The sequence below is a fragment of the Mus musculus genome, chromosome 7 (assembly GCF_000001635.26).
Source record: "Mus musculus strain C57BL/6J chromosome 7, GRCm38.p6 C57BL/6J".
Taxonomy (NCBI): domain Eukaryota; kingdom Metazoa; phylum Chordata; class Mammalia; order Rodentia; family Muridae; genus Mus; species Mus musculus.
This window is the reverse complement of record NC_000073.6, coordinates 20,184,950-20,207,593: the sequence shown is the minus strand read 5'-3', so window position 1 is coordinate 20,207,593 and position 22,644 is coordinate 20,184,950. Positions and strand designations below refer to the sequence as shown.

At 39.0% G+C, this 22,644-nt stretch overlaps 2 protein-coding genes across 2 annotated transcripts; one reads left to right on the top strand and one right to left on the bottom strand.

Annotated features, from left to right (window-relative positions):
• The first annotated feature begins 1,986 nt into the window (after positions 1-1,986).
• On the top strand, positions 1,987-2,910 carry Vmn1r241 (vomeronasal 1 receptor 241). Its single transcript, NM_001167153.1, has one exon. It carries the CDS (start codon positions 1,987-1,989, stop codon positions 2,908-2,910), a length of 924 nt encoding a protein of 307 aa, NP_001160625.1.
• Positions 2,911-12,960: 10,050 nt separating this feature from the next.
• Positions 12,961-13,884, bottom strand: Vmn1r95 (vomeronasal 1 receptor, 95). The gene has a single exon (NM_001167538.1). It carries the CDS (start codon positions 13,882-13,884, stop codon positions 12,961-12,963), a length of 924 nt encoding a protein of 307 aa, NP_001161010.1.
• Positions 13,885-22,644: the final 8,760 nt, after the last annotated feature.

Below are 22,644 nucleotides of genomic sequence, written 5' to 3'. Positions count from 1 at the left end.
TTCTTAATGATTGCTCAATCCATATCTTTGCTTGTATGTCCAGGATTACTTAATTACAAATGAAATTCTCTAGATACTACCAAAGTACATTAGACCTGTGATAAGGATTCATGAATATATCAGAAAACAAGGCATGATCTAGCTGAAAATAAGTGAATATGGGAATAACCCCAGGATTCAGGTGGGAAAGACCAGTTTCAGTTAATAAATTCGTCATTTATAAATGTCCTGGGTCCAACATGGGAAAAGTTTTAATGAAGCAACTTCCTGGGAAATTACAGAACCTGAATGACACATTGCCAGTTTTCTGAGAGGACTTGGTGTCAGAATAATTTTGCAGAAGTGAAATAGTAGGGAGGAAAGTACTCTGTAGAAACTCATATAATGAGTCCCTTGTTCTACCCTGGAGCGCCTTAATTCACATCTGATGACAAACTCAATTCAGAACTTAGATTCTCCCAAAGGAAACATGAAAACCCTTCCCTAACTTCTGCCCAGGTACTCATTAACATATAACAAACTCCTAGACATCATCAGTAAGCATCAGAAAAGAATGGAGATTTGCTCTGGGGATAAATGATAAATAATAGACTCTCTGAAGGATGGCATGTCCCAGTGCCCTATTATTTTATGAGACTGGAAACCTGGACTTGTTAGGTTACCTTCACAGCATTGCATGGAGAATAAGAAACCATTCCGAATTTCATTGCATTCTTTCTCAGGCAAAGAGTGACACAGAGAAGTTCCTCAATTAAAGCACTACGAAATAGACTTCTACAGGAACTATGCTCTGCAGCTGGCCTTCAAATGATCATCTTCATCCTGACTGAGGCTCAGAAGGTGGGATTCATCTACCATAGACTTCTGCTTAAAATTCTTTTCTCTTTTCTTCAGTGAAAATTGTCTTCTGAAGCCAACATGAAACATTATTTCTTTCTGAAGTCTGCAGTTTGATTTAAGTAGGTTAATATTTTCCTTTCATCTCAAAGAAATGTCTGTTTCCCAGATTAGTAATTAACTGTAACATGTATGTGAGATGTTGAATTTTATCTGGTAGATGGAGACCCTTGTGTTCCTACAGAAAATATATAAACAAGTAAAATGCAGGCTAAGCATTAGCTTGCAAAGGGTATAAGACTGACTGTGTTAATAATTTTCGAGGGAAGCTGGAGATGACACAGCTAAGACTCTAGCACCTGACATTTTAGAACAAAAATTAAGGTCAGAAAAACTATGAATAAATGAAAATTGTTAGCAAGTTGGGGTTTTTTTCACATGGAGGACACATATGTAAGCCTGTGTTCATCTGTGTGATCAGAAGACAGTTGACTCTATCAGAAATATGTGGTGGCTTTTGTGTGTGTGTGTGTCTGTGTTTGTGTGGATGAATAGTATAAAATTTTCTCAAAAGCCAACATCTTAATTTTGTACAGCAGAATTCTGTTACACAACTTTATTATTATGTACAGTCTTACATGTGATTCCCATACACACTATTTTTAATATGTTACTATAACATAAGGATATTCAATTAATTATTTTTATGTTGCATTTATATATTCTTTCATTTTTTATTGATTAAGGTACATTCCATTTGCAGCTTCCCCTCCTTGCTAATTGAATTCTGATGATGAATTCACAAATTCATACTAGAGTCTTTACTGTCTGTATTCATATACAAAGCCCATGGTGTGTTAAAATGTGTGTTATTGTGCTCTTGACCTACTGAACCAATAAAGATGTAGTTGCAATACAAAATGTATCTTGAGTCAGGAGTAATTCAATACGTATAATATTTTACTTGAGTTATTATACATGCATTGTTTTCCCTGCAATTTACCTGTAATGTGTAACTAGAATACTGTCTCACTTATCAAGTGAAGAAATTGTCACAAATCAATTGGTAAGTGTGGACAATAGAACAGAGACCCACAGAGAGTACTGTTCTATCTATTCATCACTGTAGGATTGGGAAAAGCCCTCTCGATGTCTGCTCATGGTAACTCCCTGAAAACCACTGAGGAAGTGGCTCTTCAGATCCTCTTGCTTTGCCAGTTTGGGGTTGGAACTGTGGCCAATGTCTTTCTGTTTGTCCATAATTTCTCTCCAGTCTTGACTGGTTCTAAACAGAGGCCAAGACAGGTGATTTTAAGCCACATGGCTGTGGCCAATGCCTTGACTCTATTCCTCACTATATTTCCAAACAACATGATGGCTTTTGCTCCCAAAACTCCTCCAAATGACCTCAAATGTAAATTAGAATCCTTCAGTCACCTGGTGGTAAGAAGCACAAACTTGTGTTCCACCTGTGTCCTGAGTGTCCATCAGTTTGTCACTCTGGTTCCTCTTAATAGAGGGAAAGGTAAACTTGTACTCAGAGCAAGTGTCACAAACATGGCAAGTTATTCTTCTTACAGTTGTTGGTTTTTCAGTGTCTTAAGTAACATTCACATTCCAATTAAGTTCAGTGGTCCACAGATAACAGACAATAACACTGACTGGAAAAGAAAGCTGTTCTGTTCCACTTCTGGATTCAGTGTGGGCATTGTCTTCTTGCAGTTTGTGTATGATGCCACATTCATGAGCATCATGGTCTGGACCAGTGTCTCCATGGTACTTCTCCTCCATAGACATCGCCAGCGAATGCAGCACATCCTCACTCCCAATCAGAACCCCAGAAGCCAAGCTCAGTCCAAAGCAACCCATACTATCCTGATGCTGGTGTTTACATTTGTTAGCTTTTATCTTCTAAATTGTATTTGTATCATATTACATGCCCTTTTTATGCATTCTCATTTCTTCGTAAGGCTTGTCAGTGAGATTTTAACTGCGGTCTTCCCCAGTATCTCTCCTTTACTGTTGATCTTCAGAGATCCCAAGGATCCTTGTTCTGTGCTCTTCAACTGTTGAAAATCAGAGTCGCTAAAAAATGCATAATACAAAAGACAGCTTCACTAATACAATTAAGGACTTTATTCCATAAATATGTATTCAACATTTTGTATGAACAAGGTGTGATGCTCTCTGCTGTAATTTTAAAAGAATAAGGCTATACACCTCTGTTGATGTGAAATGATTTCTGGTTGGAATCTGACTGACATGGTGAGTTATTCACTACCCTCTGTACTTTTGTATATAACTGCCTCCTGCTGCAGGCTGGTCTAAAACTGATGCAACCTATCTTCCCTAAACAGTTTAATGTGTTAAATGGTCCTGATCAAACGCATATTCTTGCTCCTTCTTAGTTAATACTTTAAACTTCGGATAAGAACAGAATCCATCTCTATATTTCCCTATTTGAATAAATGAGAGTGCTTTGCTATGATTAAATATTTTCAAGGATGAAATTTATATAAATAGTAAGTATATTGCATGTCATTCCATTTTAGTTAGGAGATATATGCTTAGCTACCTTGGGTCCTACTCAGGGGAGAGTCAAGCACTGAAAATCAAAACTTTGTGCTCTCTAGAGCAACATAATCTGCTGATCACATCAAGAGTAAATAGGAAAAAAGGCAAAAACAGCTCACGTTCCGAAACTTTCAGAGATTTAAAGTCTTAGGACCAGGGAGGAATCCAGGATCCACACTAGAGATCTTCTCCTGAAAGACTTTGGTAAAGACTTCACTCTGGGTCATGGTGAAATTGTTTTCCAATCATCACAAACACCTACCAATCAGACAGGAGATAAGACATATCAGAACAATGGGGAGGCAAAGTGGTCACTCCATCAATCAGTGGCTTTCTCAGTCACAAAATTATTTTCTCAGAATATCAAAATCAAGCATCTAATATTTTCAGCTACCTGAGAATGACCCAGGCAAGAAAGACCACAAGATAAATATCTGGAGTGCTTATAGCTGTCAGTGTGATGAAACTTATAATCTGACTTGTGGTACTTAGTCCTATGAACAAAGAATATTTTATCATTCATTTTTTGTTCATGTGTATTGGGTATGTATGTATTTATGGGGATTCCCTCCTCTTAAGGAGAATAGGTGTCATACCTCTAGAGCTGGAGTTACAAACTGATGTAAGTCTACAAATATAATTTCTCAGAATCGAGCTCTGATCCAATGTAAATGTGGCCAGGGTTCTAACCTGCTGATCCATCCCTCGAGGCCCACAATGAGAAATTTATCCAACACACTTAACTCTTCACTTACAATTTGGGGGAGTAGGATATCGTAATGAAATGTTGAAAGAGCTTGAAATAATAGAATAGGAACCAACAGTTTGTATGTTCTATATTGAGGATAGATTCACACTGAGTTATGAAATTAATACTGAGACTCTTCATGTACATTTTCACAGACCTCTACCAACAATAAAAATGACAATCCCACAACACCAAGTCTTGATCATACCACTGGCCATAATAAGAATCAGCAAGACAGCTCAGCAGCAAAAGCACTCAGAGCTTAGAAATGATTATCCCAGGTCCTACATAGTGGAGAGAACAAACTCATACAATTGTACTCTGCCTTCCTCAAATCTGTGCTTGAACATGTCCACACTCCGAAGAGAAGAAAAGTATATTTTCTAAGTTCAGTTTAATCAGTTCAGTGTATCCTATAACACTGATCTCTGCCTGTTAATCTGTGTATCCCCTTATTTCTAAGCATTATTTTGGGATACTTTGTTGGGTTCTATTATCTACCACCCGTCAAAAACTTTTCAATTCAATTACTTCCAACAAACTAACACCCAGTAGTAAAGGAAAAAGTTAGAGAGGAAAATGAGTCTAGACCTCTTAATGCTATGTCCTTCTTATATTAAGTGGGATGTGAGGGCTGCAAGCAGAGCAGAACTCCTTAACATCATGAAGTTCTTGGGGCCATGACACAACAAGATTAACCCATGTGGCTGTGGTAATCAGTGGGGTGACCACATTCCCTGAGTTCTAAAGCCATTGGTCATTCCTACTGCATGACCCTTGGCAATATTTGGACATCAGGAAAAAGGAAATGAAAACTACATTGGGATTCTAACACCTATTACAATGGCCAAGATCAACAACACAGGTGACTGCTCATGCTGGCAAGGATGTGCAATAAGGGAAAGGCTCACCCATTGCTGGTGAAAGTAAAAACTTGTACAGTCACTATGGGAATAAGAATAGAGGTTCCACAGAAAGTAGGCAATAGATCTATCTCACCACTCTTGGATATATACCTGAAGGGCACTTCATCCTACTACAAGGACATGTGATCAACCATGATTTTTTTTGCTGCTCTATTCATTCACAATAAGAATAAATCTGTTATCAACCAAGAAGTGTCAACAAAAGAAAGGATAAAAAGTATGGCACATTAGCACAATGGAGCATTACTCAGCTGTTTAAGAACAGGCATCATGATGTTTGTAGGAGAATTGCGGTATGTATTCACTTATACAAACATTCCTCTTACCTGGATTTGCTTGGTCAGCTGATGGAGCTCTGTGAGAAGCTCTGCAATTCGATAATCAGCAGACACAAGGGCCATGGGATGGGCCTGTGAAGGGCATCTGGTCAGAGAGGGGGAATGAAGGGAAAGCTATCATTGCCTGCTATGGGTTGGACGGTATTTCTGCTATGTAAAGTCCTGGTCCATGAATGACCTATTTGGAAATAAAAGATGAAAGCCACAAGTAGAATAAAACCTTTAGGAGTGACTGTGTCCTTATAAGAAGCAGCAAACACATACAGAGGGAAGACAGCAATATAACCACAGAGGCAGAGATTGGAGTGATGTGGCTTTGAACTTGAGAGTTTTTACTTGGCTTTCAGAGTAGCCAGAATGATAGCCAAGGACCACCACACTCTACTTTAAATAAGACTTTATGTGAAGATGGTTTCCAAATCAAAGGAACATTATTTTCTTATTACAGTACAAAGATAAATTACACACACACACACACAAACTTGCTCATAACAAAGTAAATGTATTATAGTGGTATTGTGATGAAAATAAAATGTTTTTATTTAACAAAAAGTAATCCGGGCAGTGGTGGTCCAAGCCTTTAATCCCAGCACTTGGGAGGCAGGGGCAGACAGATTTCTGAGCTTGAGGCCAGCCTGGTCTACAGAGTGAGTTCCAGGACAGTCGAGGCTATACAGAGAAACACATCATCACAACCACCAACATCAATATCACGATCACCACCAGCAGCAGCATCTCACCATTCCCACTTTACCATCCTGATCACCATTACCATAGCCACCATTACCATCACCACCATTATCACATTTTTCACCATCATCACCATCACGGGCATCACTATTATCAATCACCATCACTTATACATAGTTATTAGCCATTAAATAAATAATAATCAACCTACAAAGGAGATTGATACATAAAAATGTTCTAGTGAGGGACACGAGTATTTCATGAAAGGGGGGAAGAGATTGACTCTTCTGAGTGGACTAGGGGGATGAGTTGGAAAAGGGCCAGAAGTGCAAGGAGACATAGGGTTGAGAGATGGAATGAAGAGAAAGAGCTGGAATTTGAGGGCATATGAGAGATGTTATGAAAACCTATGGCAGTGGAAATTTCTAACATATATGAAAGTGATCCTACTGAAATTCTCTAATAACTGAGGATACAGAGTCCCAACTGACCACCTCTTTTCAACTAAGTGGTCTTCAAGAATTCAAAATCAACATGATTGATTTTTATGTAAAAGTTTAGATTTGTGATTCCTTTAAGCTTTTTTCAGATTATTTTAGAGATAAATAATAAAATACTTGTCCCTTTCTTTGTAATTTCTGCCTTCCAGGAAGAGAAACTTGATGAGAAAACTGCCTTGCATGTGTACACTTTGTGAATTTATAATAAGTTCCTTACTTATAAATGTACCTAGGTTAGATGCCAGCAAGATTTTGATGAAGGGACTCTGGTATATCTGTCTCGTATGAGGCTATGCCAGGGCCTGGCAAATGCAGATGTGGATGCTCACAGTAATCTGTAAGATGGAACACAGTGCCCCCAATGGAGAAGCTAGAGAAAGCACCCAAGGAGCTGAAGGGGTCTGCAACCCTATTGGTGGAACAACAATATGAACTAACCAGTACCCCCAGAGCTTGTATCTCTAGCTGCATATGTAGCAGAAGATGGCCTAGTCAGCCATCACTGGGAAGGGAGGCCCCTGGTATTGCAAACTTTATATGTCCCAGTACACAGGAATGCCAGGGCCAAGAAGCAGGAGTGGGTTGGTAGGGGAGCAGGGCATGGGGGGAGGGTATAGGGAACTTTCGGGATAGCATTTGAAATTTGAAATGTACATAAAGAAAAATCTAATAAAAAATAAATAAAATCTAAAAAAAAAATGTACCTGGGTGTTTGGGGATAATTTGTTTTCTTTACCTTTACTATATAATGTTATTTCTCATAACAGTATTGGGTAACACACTGTTTTTCATAATCATTTACTAGAAGAAAACTAAAACATACTCACATTGTAGTTTTATACTGCTTGAAAATTTTTGCTAGGATATATAAGCTATGGAAAAAGGAATAAAGAGTGGAGAGCTGAAAATTGTTCCTTTCATACAAGAACTATGTGTATGTGTGTATATGTGTAAAGTTTGTTTGAGTGGAAGTTTGGAACAAAGTTCATTGAGCAGAAGTATCTGTATATATACATATATATAAAGCTTGTCTGGGTGTGTGTTGGAGCTTGCTCCATCCACCAACTGTTTTTATATATGTAAGTGTGTGTGAAAGGCTCGGTTAGTTAGTGCTTGCTCTAACTATTCCATGTATTAATGTGTATGTCTCTCTGTAGGTCTGTATGCATGTAAGTTTGTATGAACATATGTATGTATGTATGTATGTATGTATGTATGTATGTATGTATGTATGTATGTATTTGTATGAGTTATTGGACTACTTTATTTCAGCCATGCAGTGTGTGTGTGTGTGTGTGTGTGTGTGTGTGTGTGTGTGTGTGTGTACTGAGGCATCATCTTGCTGCTTTTTTCCTTTGATGTATATAAGGTGTCCTTCTCCATCTCTTTTCATAACTTCTGGTTGAAAGTCTGTTTTATTAGATATTATAATGGCTAGGCCAGCTTGTCTCCTGGGTCCGTTTGCTTGGAAAACCTATTTCCAGTCCTTTACTCTGAGGCAGTGTTTATTTTTGTTGCTGAGCTGTATTTCTTGTATATAGTAAAATCATGGATTCTCTTTGCCTATCTACTCTGTTTTTATTGGTGACTTGAGTCCATTGCTGATAGGAGATACTAATGCCCAATGATTGTTACTCGTTGGTGTTTTGTTGTTGGAGGTGTTATTGTGTGTATATAATTCTATTCTTTTGGTTTTGCTGTTCAATGATTAAGTTCTTATGTTTTCCTGGGTACAGTTAAACTCCTTGAATTGAAGTTTTCTTTCTTATATCTTTGAAGGACTCTATTAGTAAATAGATATTTCTTAAATTTATTTTTGTCATGGATTATGTTTACTTTTCTATCTATGGTAATTGAACATTTTCATGGATTGATACTGTGGTCTCTTAAGGTCTGCAAAACTCTTGTCCATGCCCTTCTGGCTTTTAGAGCCTCTGATGTGAAGTCAGGTGTAATTCTAACAGGACTACCCTATATGCTACTTGTCTTTTTCTCCCCTTCATCTTTTAAATTTCTTTCTTTGTTATGTACATTTAATGTTTTATTATATGGTGGCAGGATTTTCTTTGTCATCAAATCTATTTTGGTTCTTGTAGTTTTATAGTTATCTCTTTCTTTAGGTTAGGGATGTTTTGTTCTATGATTTTGTTGAGTATATTTTCTGTGCCTTTGAGCTGGGATTCTTCTCCCTTTATTTCTACCATTCTTAGTTTTTGTCTTTTCCTAGTGTCCCAAATTTTCTGAGTGTATTGTATTAGAATCAATTTATTTGACATTTTCTTTGACCGATACAGCAATTTTTCTGTTGTATCTCTGATGGCTGAGCTTCTCTCTTCTTTCTCTTGTATTCTGTTGATGATGCTTGTGGCTTGTAATTCTCTTCTCTAGGTTTTCTTTCTCCAGGGTTGGCTCCTTTTTTTGTTTTCTGTATTACATTTATTTCCATTTTCAGGTCCTGAACAGTTTTATTCATTTCCTTCATCTGTTTGGTTGCATTTTCCTGTATTCTTTCATATTTATTTGTTTCCTATTTAAATACCTGTTTGATCCTGTCTTCCTGTATTTTAAAAAGATATTTACTTATTTCCTCATCAAAGGCCTCTATCTTCTTCATACGATGAGATGTGAGGTCATTTTCTTGCTCTTCAGGTGTGTCAGGGTACCTAATGCTTGCTAGAGTAAGATAGCTGATTACCGGTGGTGCCATATTTCACTGGCTTTTCCTTATCATATTTTAGCTCATCCTTTAGCCATCTTGTTGTCTCTGGTATTAGCTGTCCTGGCCATACAAGGTCACAGTAGGCCTCTGGGACTGATTGTACCACTTGGTAACAGGTCTACCAGGAGGCATGCAGAGCTGTGAACTAGGGTGTGGAGTGCAGGTTCTCAATTGCATGTAGATGTGTGGACAGGAAGATAGGGCATAAAAAGAATGGAGAGAATTGGGCAGACCTCACAGCTTCTGGTAGTAATAGAGTTCAGCACATGGGAAATAGGAGAGTGAGTTGTTCTTGGTTGTTCTGGATGTCAGTAGGCCTCCTGGTGACAAGGACCAGCCTTGGCTTAGAGGGGGGTTCTGAGGAAGTGGTGTTTGGGAGCAACAAAAAGAATGGCTTGAAGTCAGTTCTGGGGTACAAGCTGATAGCCTTGTGTTCTGCTAAGACAGCTTTCTGAAGATGACCAGAGAGATAACCTGTAACAGACAATAGTCCATTCTTTTATTTTCATGTCAATGCAATCATGCACCCCACATACTCTTTTGATTACATCACAAATTTTGAACTTAGCCCCTTAACCGCTAAGAAAAGACAGCAAGCACATTTTTCTTAACATGGCAAACAAACTCAGAAATCTGATTGCTTTGTAAGAACATACAATAAGCTATGAGATCACTACTCCCTCATGTTGGGTCTAAATTTCCTCTGTTCCAGGATGTCCTTGAACTCAGAAACCTGCTTGCTTTTGTGTCTGCCTGCCTTTGCATCTTTCTGACAAGCTTGCTCATAGTGCAACTGCTTCTGTACTTTTTTTGGTACATGAAACCCCTCTTGTAACTCATATTACATCTTTATTTTTTGAATAGTTGAGAAATCCTGTTTATATATTTTTAAATTCATGTATTCAGTGTTCTTTCCTATATCATTAAGGGCTGCTGTGAAAGCCACAGCATTTATAGTTTTTGCTAAGGCATAAACATACCCTCCCATCCTAAGAGGTATTAACCTTCCCAGAAAGGACATTCCACAATAAACTTGTCAAGTATCATATTTCCTGATAACTGTCAACACTTGTGGAGTCCTATGTCCTACTGGCTCCATCCCAGAGTTGCGATCATGTCCCACCATCACCCTCATGACCATGCAGGACTCAGCATCCTGGAAGGCAGGCAGAACTATGGGCCAGGGAGAGGAGTATAGATCAGAGATTGCAGACTGGTGTGTGGAACTTTAGATGGAACATAGAAAGGCCATGCATTTATTTGTTTGTTTGTTTGTTTATTTGTTTATCTATCTATTTATTTATTTATTTATGCATGTTTTCTTGAAATTTTACCTGCTAATTTCTTCCCTTTCCAAAGTTATCTCATTATAATTCATGCCTCCTTTGAATTTTCTTAACATTTCAGTATTAGTTCTTTATTTTGATTGATGTGATAATTTTCATTTTGTCAAAAACCCAGTTATGTTACATGAATATGTTTTTGTTTTAATCCCTGATATGGGATATGGGGCTGTTTCCAATTGTCCACAACGAATAATTATGAGTGTCTCATGCTTTAGGAGGGGTATGATTTTTTCCAGCTGCAGACAGTTTTAGTTTGGAATTCTTGGGGGTCTTGAGAAGGTATTTGTGTGACATCCCCAAGATGGCCTGTGGTGGCTCCTACTTTGCCTGCTGCTGTCAGTCCCCTTTGCTGCTGTACCTGCTCCTGATTTTGCTATTGATGAATTATTGTTTGGCTGTCTTGTTTGACTTCTGGTTAGATATATCATGATGATAGATTTTGGACTTACCAAAACCAACATCAGAGGTCTACACTCCTTTTCCTCTCTAACTATTCTTTACTACTGAGTGTTGGTTGGAAATATTGTGCTGAAAAAAACTGTTGGAAGGGTAGTAGATAATACAGTCCAATAACGTACACCAAAATAATGCTTAGAGATAAGGGTATATACAGATTAACAGGCAGAGATCAGTGTTATAGGATACACTGAACTGATTAAAGTGAACTTAGAAAATACACTTTTTTTCTTTTCAGTGTGTGGACATGTTCAAGCACAGATTTGAGGAAGGCAGAGTGCAATTGTAGGATTTTGTTCTCTCCACTAGGTGGGACCTGGGATAATCATTTCTAAGTTGTGAGTGCTTTAGCTGCTGAGCTGTCTTGCTGATTCTTATTATGGCCAGTGTTATGATCAAGGCTTGGTGCTGTGGGATTGTCAGTACATGAAGAGTCTCGGTATTAATTTCATAACTCAGTGCAAATCTATCCTCAATATAGAACATACAAACTGTTGGTTCATATTCTATTATTTCAAGCTCTTTCAATATACCTGATATTGATGATTTCCTACTCCCCCAAATTGTAAGTGAAGAGTTAAGTGTGTTGGATAAATTTTTCAGTGTGGGCCTCAAGAGATGGCTCAGCAGGTTGGAAGCCTGGCCATATTTACATTGGATCAGAGCTCGATTCTGAGAAACTATCTTTGTAGGCTTACATCAGTTTGTAACTCCAGCTCTAGGGGTATGACACCTATTCTCCTTAAGAGGAGGGAATCCCCACAAATACATACATACCCAATACATATGAACAAAAAAATGAATGCTAAAATATTCTTTGTTCACAGAAGTAAGTACCACAAGTCAGATTATAAGTTTCATCACACTGACAGCTATAACCACCCCTGGTATTTATCTTGTGGTCTTTCTAGCCTTGGTCATTCTCAGGTAGCTGAAAATATTAGATGCTTGATTTTAATCTTCTGAGAAAATAATTTTGCGATTGAGAAAGCCACTGACAGATGGAGTGACAACTTTGCTTCCTCGTTGTTCTGATATCTCTTGTCTCCTGTCTGATTCGTAGGTGTTTGTGATGATTGGAAAAACAATTTCACCATGGCTCAGAGTCAAGTCTTTACCAAGGTCTTTCAGGAGAAGATCTCCAGTGTGGATCCTGGATTCCTCCCTGGTCCTGAGACTTTAAATCTCTTAAGGCTTCTGAGCAGGAGCTGTCTATGCCTCTTTTCCTATTTACTCTTGATGTGATCAGCAGATTGTACTGCTCTAGAGAGCACAAAGTTATGTTGTTCAGTGCTTGACTCTCACCTCCTTAGGGCCCAAGGTACCAAGCATATATCTCCTAACTAAAGTGGAATAACATGCAATATATTTACTATATACAAAATGTTCATCCTTGAAAATATTTAATTAGAGCAATGCATCCTTGTTTGTTCAGATAGAGAAATATAGAGAGGGATTCTGTTCCTGTCCGAAGTTTGAAGTATCAACTAAGACGGAGGGAGAGTATCAGTTTGATCAGGACCATTTAACACATTTAACTGTTTAGTGAAAATTGGTTGCATCAGTTTCAGTCCAGCCTGCAGCAGAATGCAGTTATATACAGGAAAACAGAGAATGGTGAATAACTCACTTACCATGTCAGTAAGATTCCAACCAGAAATCATTTCACATCAACAAATGAGTATAGCCTTATTCTTTTAAAATTACAGCAGTGAGCACCACACCTTGTTCATACAAAATGTTGAAAACATATTTATGGAATAAAGTACTTAATGGTATTAGTGAAGGTGTCTTCTGTATTTGGCAGTTTTTATGGGCTCTTATTTTCAACATTTGAAGAGCACAGAACAAGGATCTTTAGGATCTCTGAAGATCAACAGTAAGGGGCAGATACTGGGGAAGACTGCAGCCAGAACCTCACTGACAAGCCTTATGAAGAGACGAGAATGTATAGAAAAGGCATGAAAGATGATACAAATACAATTTAGAAGATAAAAGCTAACAAATGTGACCACCAGCATCAGGATAGTATGGGTTGCTCTGGTCTCAGCTTGGCCTCTGGCGTCCTGATTGGGAGTGAGGATGTGCTGCATTCGCTGGCGATGTCTATGGAGGAGAAGTACCATGGAGACACTGGTCCAGACCATGATGCTCATGAATGTGGCATCATGGGAAAACTGCAAGAAGACCATGCCTACAATGAATCCAGAAGTGGAACAGAACAAGTTGCTTTTAGAGTCAGTGTTATTGTCTGTTATCTGTGGACCAGTGACCTTAATTGGAATGTGGATGTTACTTAAGACACTGTAAAACCAACAACTGTAGCAGGAATAATTCCACAAATTTGGGACACTTGCTCTGAGTATAAGTTTACCTTTACCTCTATTAACAGGAACAAGAGTGACAAACTGATGGATACTCAGGACACAGGTGGAACACAAATTTTTGCTTCTTGCCACCATGTGACTGAAGAATTCTAATTTACATTTGAGTTCATTTGGAGGAGTTTTGGGAGCAAAAGCACTCATGTTGTTTGGAAATATAGTGAGGAATAGAGTCAAGGCATTGGCCACAGCCATGTGGCTTAAAATCACCTGTCTGGGCCTCTGTTTAGAACCAGTCAAGACTGGAGAGAAATTATGGAAAAACAGAAAGACATTGGCCACAGTTCCAACCCCAAACTGGCAAAGCAAGAGGATCTGAAGAGCCACTTCCTCAGTGGTTTTCACGGATTTACCATGAGCAGACATGGAGAGGGCTTTACAGGACCCTAAAATGATGATTAGGTCGGACACTACTCTCCTCGGGTCTCTGTTTTATTGTCCACACTTACCAATTGATTTGACACAATTTCTTCACTTGATAAGTGAGACACTATTCTATCACACTACAGGCAAATTGCCTGAAAAACAATGAATGTATAATAACTCAAATAAAATTTTATACTGATTTTATTACTCCTGCCTCAATGTAAATTTTGTATTGCAACTACATCTTTATTGGTTCAGTAGGTCAAGAGCACAATAACACACATTTTGCCACACCAAGGTCTTTGCATATGAATACATACAGTAAAGAGTCTACTATGAGTCTGTGATTCCATCATCAGAATTCAATACAATTAGGAGGGAGGAAACGCTTCAATTGGGATGTAACTAAATCAATAACAAATAAAAGAATATATAAATGCAACATAAAAATAATTAATTGAATTTTGTGTATTATAGTAACATATTAAAAATAGTATGTATGGGAACAATATGATATTGCACTCAATAATAAAGTTGTGTAACTGAATTCAGTTGTAGAAAATTAAGTTGTTGGCTTTTGAGAAAATTTTATACTACTCATCCTCAAAATTAAAAAAAAAAACACCAAATACTTCTGATAAAGCCACCTGTGTTGTAATGACACAGATGAACACAGGCTTACATATATGTCCTCCATATGAAAAAAAAAAAACACTTGCTAACAAGTTCCATTTATTCATAATTTTACTGATCATAATTTTTGTTCTAAATGTGAGGTGCCAGAATCTTACCTGCATCATCTGCAGATTCCCTCCAAAATTATTAACACAATCCCTTTGCAGTAATATAATATAATATAATATAATATAATATAATACAATATAATATAATCCCAATACCCTTTGCAAGCTGATGCTTAGTCTGCACTTTACTTGTTTATATGTTTTCTATAGGAGCAGGAGGGCCTCCATCCACCAGGTATAATTCATTATCTTACATGCATATGTTACACTAAATGCTGTTTTCTCCTGAGTACTAATCTAGGACACAGACATTTCTTTGACATGAAAGCAAAATATTAACCTATTCAAGTTAACCTGCAGACTTCAGAAAGAAAGAATGTTTCATGTTGGCTTCAGAAGACAATTTTCACTGAAGAAAAGAGGAAAGAATTTTAAGTAGAAGTCTATGGTTGGAAGAATCCCACCTTCTGAGCCTCAGTCAGGATGAAGATGCTCATCTGAAGGCCAGCTGCAGAGCACAGCTCCTATAGAAGCATATTTCCTAGTGCCCGAATTGAGGAACTTCTCTGTGTCACCCTTTGCCTGAGAAAGAATGCAATGAAATTCGGAATGGTTACTTATTCTCCACGCAATGCTGTAAAGATAACCCAACAAAGTCCTAGTTTCCAGGCTCATAAAATAATAGGGCACCGGGACATGACATCCTTCAGAGAGTTTATTATTGTATCATCTGTGGCATCCGCACATTTGTCTGCATGGTGTCTTTGGGATACCTCCAATGAAGGAAAATCATTTATCCCCAGAGCAAATCTCCATTCCTTTCTGATGTTTACTGATGATGTCTAGGAGTTTGTTAGATGTTAATGAGTACCTGGGCAGAAGTTAGGGAAGGGTTTCCATGTTTCCTTCGGGAGAATCTAAGTTCTGAATTGAGTTTGTCATCAGATGTGAATTGGGGCGCTCCAGGGTAGAACAAGGGACTCATTATATGAGTTTCTACAGAGTACTTTCCTCCCTACTATTTCACTTCTGCAAAATTATTCTGACACCAAGTCCTCTCAGAAAACTGGCAATGTGTCATTCAGATTCTGTAATTTCCCAGGAAGTTGCTTCATTAAAACTTTTCCCATGTTGGACCCAGGACATTTATAAATGACGAATTTATTAACTGAAACTGGTCTTTCCCACCTGAATCCTGGGGTTATTCCCATATTCACTTATTTTCAGCTAGATCATGCCTTGTTTTCTGATATATTCATGAATCCTTATCACAGGTCTAATGTACTTTGGTAGTATCCAATTTTTAATAGGGTTATTTGATTTTCTGTAGTCTAACTTCTTCAGTTCTTTGTATATATTGGATATTAGCCCTCTATTAGATGTAGGATTGTTAAAGATCTTTTCCCATTCTTTTGGTGGCCTTTTTGTCCTACTGACAGTGTCCTTTGCCTTACAGAAGTATTTAAACTTCTCTTTCAGGTTTAGGTGATTTCTTTTTCTAGTTGCTTGCCAATTAACTCCCAAAGCACTATCTAAGCCACAACCAAAACTCACAGGCTATTACCCCTGGTGCTGGTAATTCTCCAAAACTTGGTGGCTGAAGACAGCACATACTAAACACACAGAACATGAAGAAATCAAACTGGCACTTACTTTGAAGATTTGTATGCCGCCCATCTGTCCATAGGTGGTATAGAAACAGGTTGAAAAGTCAAGTGGAAATCATTCTTTAAAGGTGCCACATACAGTACTGCAGGAGAAAAGGACTCAGCAATACCATCCTTCTGTGAACCCTGACATGTTCAGCAATTATGGGCTTGATGAGATCTATCCATTGATTAAAGCTGGAAGAAGCTGAGGAGGAGGGCAACCCTATAGGAAGACCAGCAGTCTCAACTAACCTGGACCACAGAGATGACTCAGACACTGAGCCACCAACCCGGCAGTATATACCAGCTGATGTAAGGCACCCAACATGTATATACAGCAGAGTACTGTGTAATCTGGACTAAGTGAAAGAAGATGCCCCTAACCCTGGAGAGACTTGAGGCCCCAGAGAGTGGGGAGGGTAGAGGTGGAGACATCCTTTTAGAGAAGGGGGACAAGGCATGAGATGAAGAATAGTCAGAGGGCAAACCAGGAGGGAGATAAAGACAGAATTATAAAAAAAAAAGTTTGAAGAAGAAAAACATGGAAAAAATGTTATAGGAGAGACCAACTACTTTCTTCTTAGGCTACAGACCCTATCCACAAGCTAGAACTCATAAATGTCACTGTTTATATTTTCTGTGGGCAGATGGATACTAGGAGGGAATCCAGTACTGTTTCCCTTAATGGAACTAGAACTGAAATATTTTTTTAATTTTATTTTTTTAAATTAGGTATTTTCTTCATTTACATTTCCAAGCTATCCCAAAAGTGCCCCATACCCTCCCATGCCACTACCCTACCCACCCACTCCCACTTCTTGGCCCTGGCTTTCCCCTATACTGAGGCATATAAAGTTTGCAAGACCAATGAGCCTCTCTTTCCAATGATGGCTGACTGACCATCTTCTAATACATATGCAGCTAGAGACAGAAGCACCGGGGGTACTGGATGTTCATATTGTTGTTCTGCCTATAGGTTTGCAGATCCCTTTAGCTCCTTGGGTACTTTCTCTAGCTCCTCCATTGGAGGCCCTGTGATCCATCCAGTAGCTAACTGTGAGTATCCACTTCTGTGTTTGCTAGGCCCCGGCATAGTCTCATAAGAGACAGCTATATCAGGGTGCTTTCAGAAAAATCTTGCTAGTGTATGCAATGGTGTCAGCTTTTGGATGCTGATTATGGGATGGCACCCTGGATATGGCAGTCTCTAGATGATCCATCCTTTCGTCACAGCTCCAAACTTCGTCTCTGTAACTCCTTCAATGGGTGTTTTGTTCCCAATTCAAAAAGGGGCAAAGTGTCTACACTTTGATCTTCATTCTTCTTGAGTTTCATGAGTTTCCCAAATTGTATCTTATATCTTGGGTATTCTAAGTAACTGGGCTAATATCCATTTATCAGTGAGTACATATCATGTGAGTTCTTTTGTGATTGGGTTACCTCACTCAGGATGATGTCCTCCAGGTCCATCCATTTGCATAGGAATTTCATAAATTCATTCTTTTTAATAGCTGAGTACTACTCCATTGTGTAAATGTACCACATTTTCTGTATCCATTCCTCTGTTGAGGGGCATCTGGGTTCTTTCCAGCTTCTGGCTATTATAAATAAGGCTTCTATGAACATAGTAGAGCATGTGTCCTTCTTAATGGTTGGAACATCTTCTGGATATATGCCCAGGAGTGGTATTGAGAGATGCTCCGGTAGTACTATGTCCAATTTTCTGAGGAACCGCCAGACTGATTTCCAGAGTGGTTGTGCAAGCTTGCAATCCCACCAACAATGGAGGAGTGTTCCTCTTTCTCCACATCCTCGCCAGCATCTGCTCTCACCTGAATTTTTGCTCTGAGGCATTCTGACTGGTGTAAACTAGAATATCAGGGTTGTTTTGATTTGAATTTCCCTGATGATTAAGGATGCTGAACATTTTTTCAGGTGATTCTCAGACATTCGTTATTCCTCGGTTGTGAATTCTTTGTTAAGCCCTACACCCCATTTTTGAATAGGGTTATTTGATTTTTTGGAGTCCATCTTTTTCAGTTCTTCATATATATTGGATATTAGTTCCCTATCTGACTTAGGATAGGTAAAAATCCTTTTCCAATCAATTGGTGGACTTTTTGTCTTATTGACGGTGTCTTGTGCCTTACAAAAGCTTTTGCAATTTTATCAGGTCCCATTTGTTGATTCTCAGTCTTAGAGCACAAGCCATTGCTGTTCTATTCAGGAATTTTTCCCCTGTGCCCATGTCTTCAAGGCTTTTCCCCACGTTCTCCTCTATAAGTTTCACTGTCTCTGGTTTTATGTGGAGTTCCTTGATCCACTTAGATTTGACCTTAGTACAAGGATATAGGAATGGATCAATTAGCATTCTTCTACATGATAACCACCAGTTGTGCCAGCACCATTTGTTGTCTTTTTTCCACTGGATGGTTTAGACTCCCTTGTAAAAGATCAAGTGACCATAGGTGTGTGGGTTCATTTCTGGGTCTTCAATTCTATTCCATTGGCCTACGTCTCTGTCGCTATACCAGTACAATGCAGTTTTTACGATAATTGCTCTGTAGTACAGCTTTAGGTCAGGCATGGTGATTCCACCAGAGGTTCCTTTATCCTTGAGTAGACTTTTTGCTTTCCTAGGTTTTTTGTTATTCCAAATGAATATGCAGATTGCCCTTTCTAATTCATTGAAGAATTGAGTTGGAATTTTGATGGGGATTGCATTGAATCTGTAGATTGCTTTTGGCAAGATAGCCATTTTTTACTATATTGATCCTGCCAATCCATGAACATGGGAGATCTTTCCATCTTCTGAGATCTTCTTTAATTTCTTTCTTCAGAGACTTGAAGTTCATATCATACAGATCTTTCACTTCCTTAGTTAGAGTCATGCCAAGGTATTTTATATTCTTTGTGACTATTGAGAAGGGTGTTGTTTCCCTAAAATCTTTCTCAGCCTGTTTATCCTTTGTGTAGTGAAAGGCCATTGACTTGTTTGAGTTAATTTTATATCTAGCTACTTCATTGAAGCTGTCTAACAGGTTTAGGAGTTCTCAGGTGGAATTTTTAGGGTCACTTATATATACTATCATATCATCCTCAAAAAGTGATATTTTGAATTCTTCATTTCCAATTTGTATTCCTTTATCTCCTTTTGTTGTCGAATTGCTCTGGCTAGGACTTCAACTACAACGTTGAGTAGGTATGGAGAAAGTGGGTAGAATTTTATTGAGTATTTTTGCATCGATATTCATAAGGGAAATTGGTCTGAAGTTCTCTATCTCTATTGGGTCTTTATGTGGTTTAGGTATCAGAGTAAATGTGGCTTCATAGAATGAATTGGGTTGAGTACCTTCTGTTTCTGTTTTGTAGAATATCTTGAGAAGCTCTGGAATTAAGTCTTCTTTGAAGGTCTGATAAAACTCTGCACTAAACCCATCTGGTCCTGGGTTTTTTTTTTTTTTTTGGTTGGGAGACTATTCATGACTGTTTCTATTTCCTTAGGTGATTGGGACTGTTTAGGTCATTAATCTGATCCAGATTTAACTTTGGTACCTGGTATCTGTCTAGAAATTTGTCCATTTCTTCCAGGATTTCCAGTTTTGTTGAGTATGGCATTTTTAGTAGGATCTGATGGTGTTCTGGATTTTCTTGCACCCGGGGATCCATCCCATAATTGGCCACCAAATGCAGTCACTATTGCATATGGGAGGAAGATTTCCCTGGAAGGACCCTGATATAGCTATCTCGAGTGAGGCTATGCGAGTGCCTGGCGGATACAATAGAGGTTGCTCACAGTCACCTATAGGATGGAACACAGGGCCTCCAATGGAGGAGCTAGAGAAAGTACCCAAGGTGCTGAAGGGTTCTGTAACCCTATAAGTGGAACAACAATATGAACTAACCAGTACCCCCAGAGCTTGTGTCTCTAGCTGCATATGAAGCAGAAGACTGCCTAATTGGCCATCATTGGAAAGAGAGGCCCCTTGATCTTGCAAACTTTATATGCCCCTGTACAGGGGAACACCAGGGCCAAGAAATGGGAGTAGGTGGGTAGGGTAGTAAGGAGGGAGCACAGGGTATGTGGGATTTTCAGGATAGCATTTGAAATGTAAATGAAGAAAATACTTAATAAAAAATTGGGAAAAATGTTGGGTCCTATTTGTTTAGCCAGTTTATTAGTCTATGTCTTTTTATTGGGGATTTGAGTCCATTGATGTTAACAGAAATTAAAGAAAAATAATTGTTGCTTCCTGTTATTTTGTTGCTAAAGTTGGGATTCTGTTCTCTCTTCTTTAGGTTTGTTGAAGGGTTACTTTCTTGCTTTTTCTAGGGTGTAGTTTCTGTCCTTTTGTTGGTGTTTTCTGGTTATTATCCTTTGAAAGACTGGATTCATGGAAAGATATTGTGTGACTTTGGTTTTGTCATGGAATACTTTAGGTCCTCCATCTATGGTAATTGAGAGTTTTGCTGGGTATAGAAGCTTGGGCTGGCAATTGTGTTCTCTTAGGGTCTGTCTAGGATCTTCTGGCTCTCATAGTCTCTGGTGAGAAGTCTTGTGTAATTCTAATAGGCCTGCATTTATATTACTTAACATTTTTCCCTTACTGCTTTTAATATTCTATCTTCATTTAGTGCATTTGTTGTTCTGATTATTATGTGTCAGTAAAAATTTCTTTTGTGGTCCAGTCTATTTGGAGTTCTGTAGGCTTCTTGTATGTACATGGGCATCTCTTTCTTTAGGTTTAGATAGTTTTCTTCTATAATTTTGTTGAAGATATTTGCTGGCCCTTTAAGTTGAAAATATTCGTTATCTACCCCTATTATCTGTCGGATTGTGTCCTGTATTTCCTGGATGTTTTGAGTTAGGATCTTTTTGCATTTTGCATTTTCTTTGATTGTTGTGCCCATGTTTTGTATGGAGTTTTCTCCACCTGAGATTCTCTCTTCAATCTCTTGTATTCTGTTGCTGATGCTCTCACCTATGGTTCCTGATTTCTTTCCTAGGGTTTATATCTCCAGAGTTGTCTCACTTTGGGTTTTCTTTATTGTTTCTACTTTCCTTTTTAGGTCTTGGATGGTTTTGTTCAATTCCATCACCTGTTTGGTTGTGTTTTCCTGTAATTCTATAGGGATTTTTGGGTTTCCTCTTTATGGACTTCTATCTGTTTAGCAGTGTTTCCTGTGATTCTTAAGTTCTTCTACTGTTTAGCAGTGTTCTCCTTATTTCTTTAAGTGAGTTATTAATGTCCTTCTTAAGGTCCTCTACCAGCATCATGAGATATGATTTTGAATCCTATTCTTGTTTTTTTTTTTTTTTTTCTGGTGTGTTGAGGTATCCAGGACTGGCAGAGTTGGGAGTGCTGGGTTCTGATGATGGTGAGAGTTCTTGCTTTCTATTGATAAGGTTCTTACATTTGCCTTTCGTTATCTGGGAATCTCTGGTATTAGTTGTTATAGTTGTCTCTGGCTGGAGCCTGTTTCTCCTGTGATTCTGTTAGCCTCTGTCAGCTGTCCCGGGATTCCAGCTCTCTTCTGAGTCTCAGTTGTCAGAGTACTCTCTTCAGGCAAGCTCTCCTCTTGCAGGGAATGCACATAGAAGTCTGGTATTCAGACCTGCCTCCTGGCTGAAGATGAAGGCCCAAAACAGGGCCTGTCCCAGAAGATGGGTTGCCTCTGCAGTCTGTGCACTCACCTGCACAGACTGGTCTCTGAGGGACCCAAGACACAAGATGTTTCGCTCACCTGCTCTGGAGGTCAGAGCCCTCCCAGGTGATCACCTCTCCTCTGGTGGGGAAGGTGCCCTGATGTCTGGAGCCCGAGAGGGAGCTCTGTCCCAGAAGCTGTGTTGCTTCTGCCTGTTCCATAACCTGTTTTGCTTCTGCAGTCTGCTCGCTCACTCTCAGCAGTCTGTGAGCTGATCTGTGCAGATTGGTGTCAGAGGGACCTGGGAAACAAGATGGCTCCCTAACCTGCTCTGGGGATCAGAGCCCTCCCAGGCGGCCACCTCTCCTCTGGCTGGGAAGGTGCCTGGATGTTTGCAGTCCAAAACAGAGCCTGTCCCAGAAGCTATGTTGCTTCTGCCTGTCCCAGAAGCTGTTTTGCTTCTGCAGTCCACTTGCTCACCCTCAGCAGTCTGCGAGTTGGTCTCAGAGGGACCCGGGACACCTTAATTTCATTTTTTTACTTATTCATTTTACATCCTGCTCACTGCCCCCTCCTGGATACCCTCCTACATTCCTTCCACATTCCTCCTCCTCTTCTCCCCTGAGCATGTTAGGGCCACCTGTGTATTATCCCCTGTCCCCCCAACTTTGGCATGTCAAGTCTCTGTAATGTTAGAACTTCCTCTCCCATTGAGGCCACAC

What these genes read in the sequence shown, in the direction of transcription:
- Vmn1r241 (NM_001167153.1), top strand. Translation starts at nt 1,987, where the DNA reads ATGTCTGCTCATGGTAACTCCCTGAAAACCACTGAGGAAGTGGCTCTT.
- Vmn1r95 (NM_001167538.1), bottom strand. Translation starts at nt 13,884, where the DNA reads ATGTCTGCTCATGGTAAATCCGTGAAAACCACTGAGGAAGTGGCTCTT.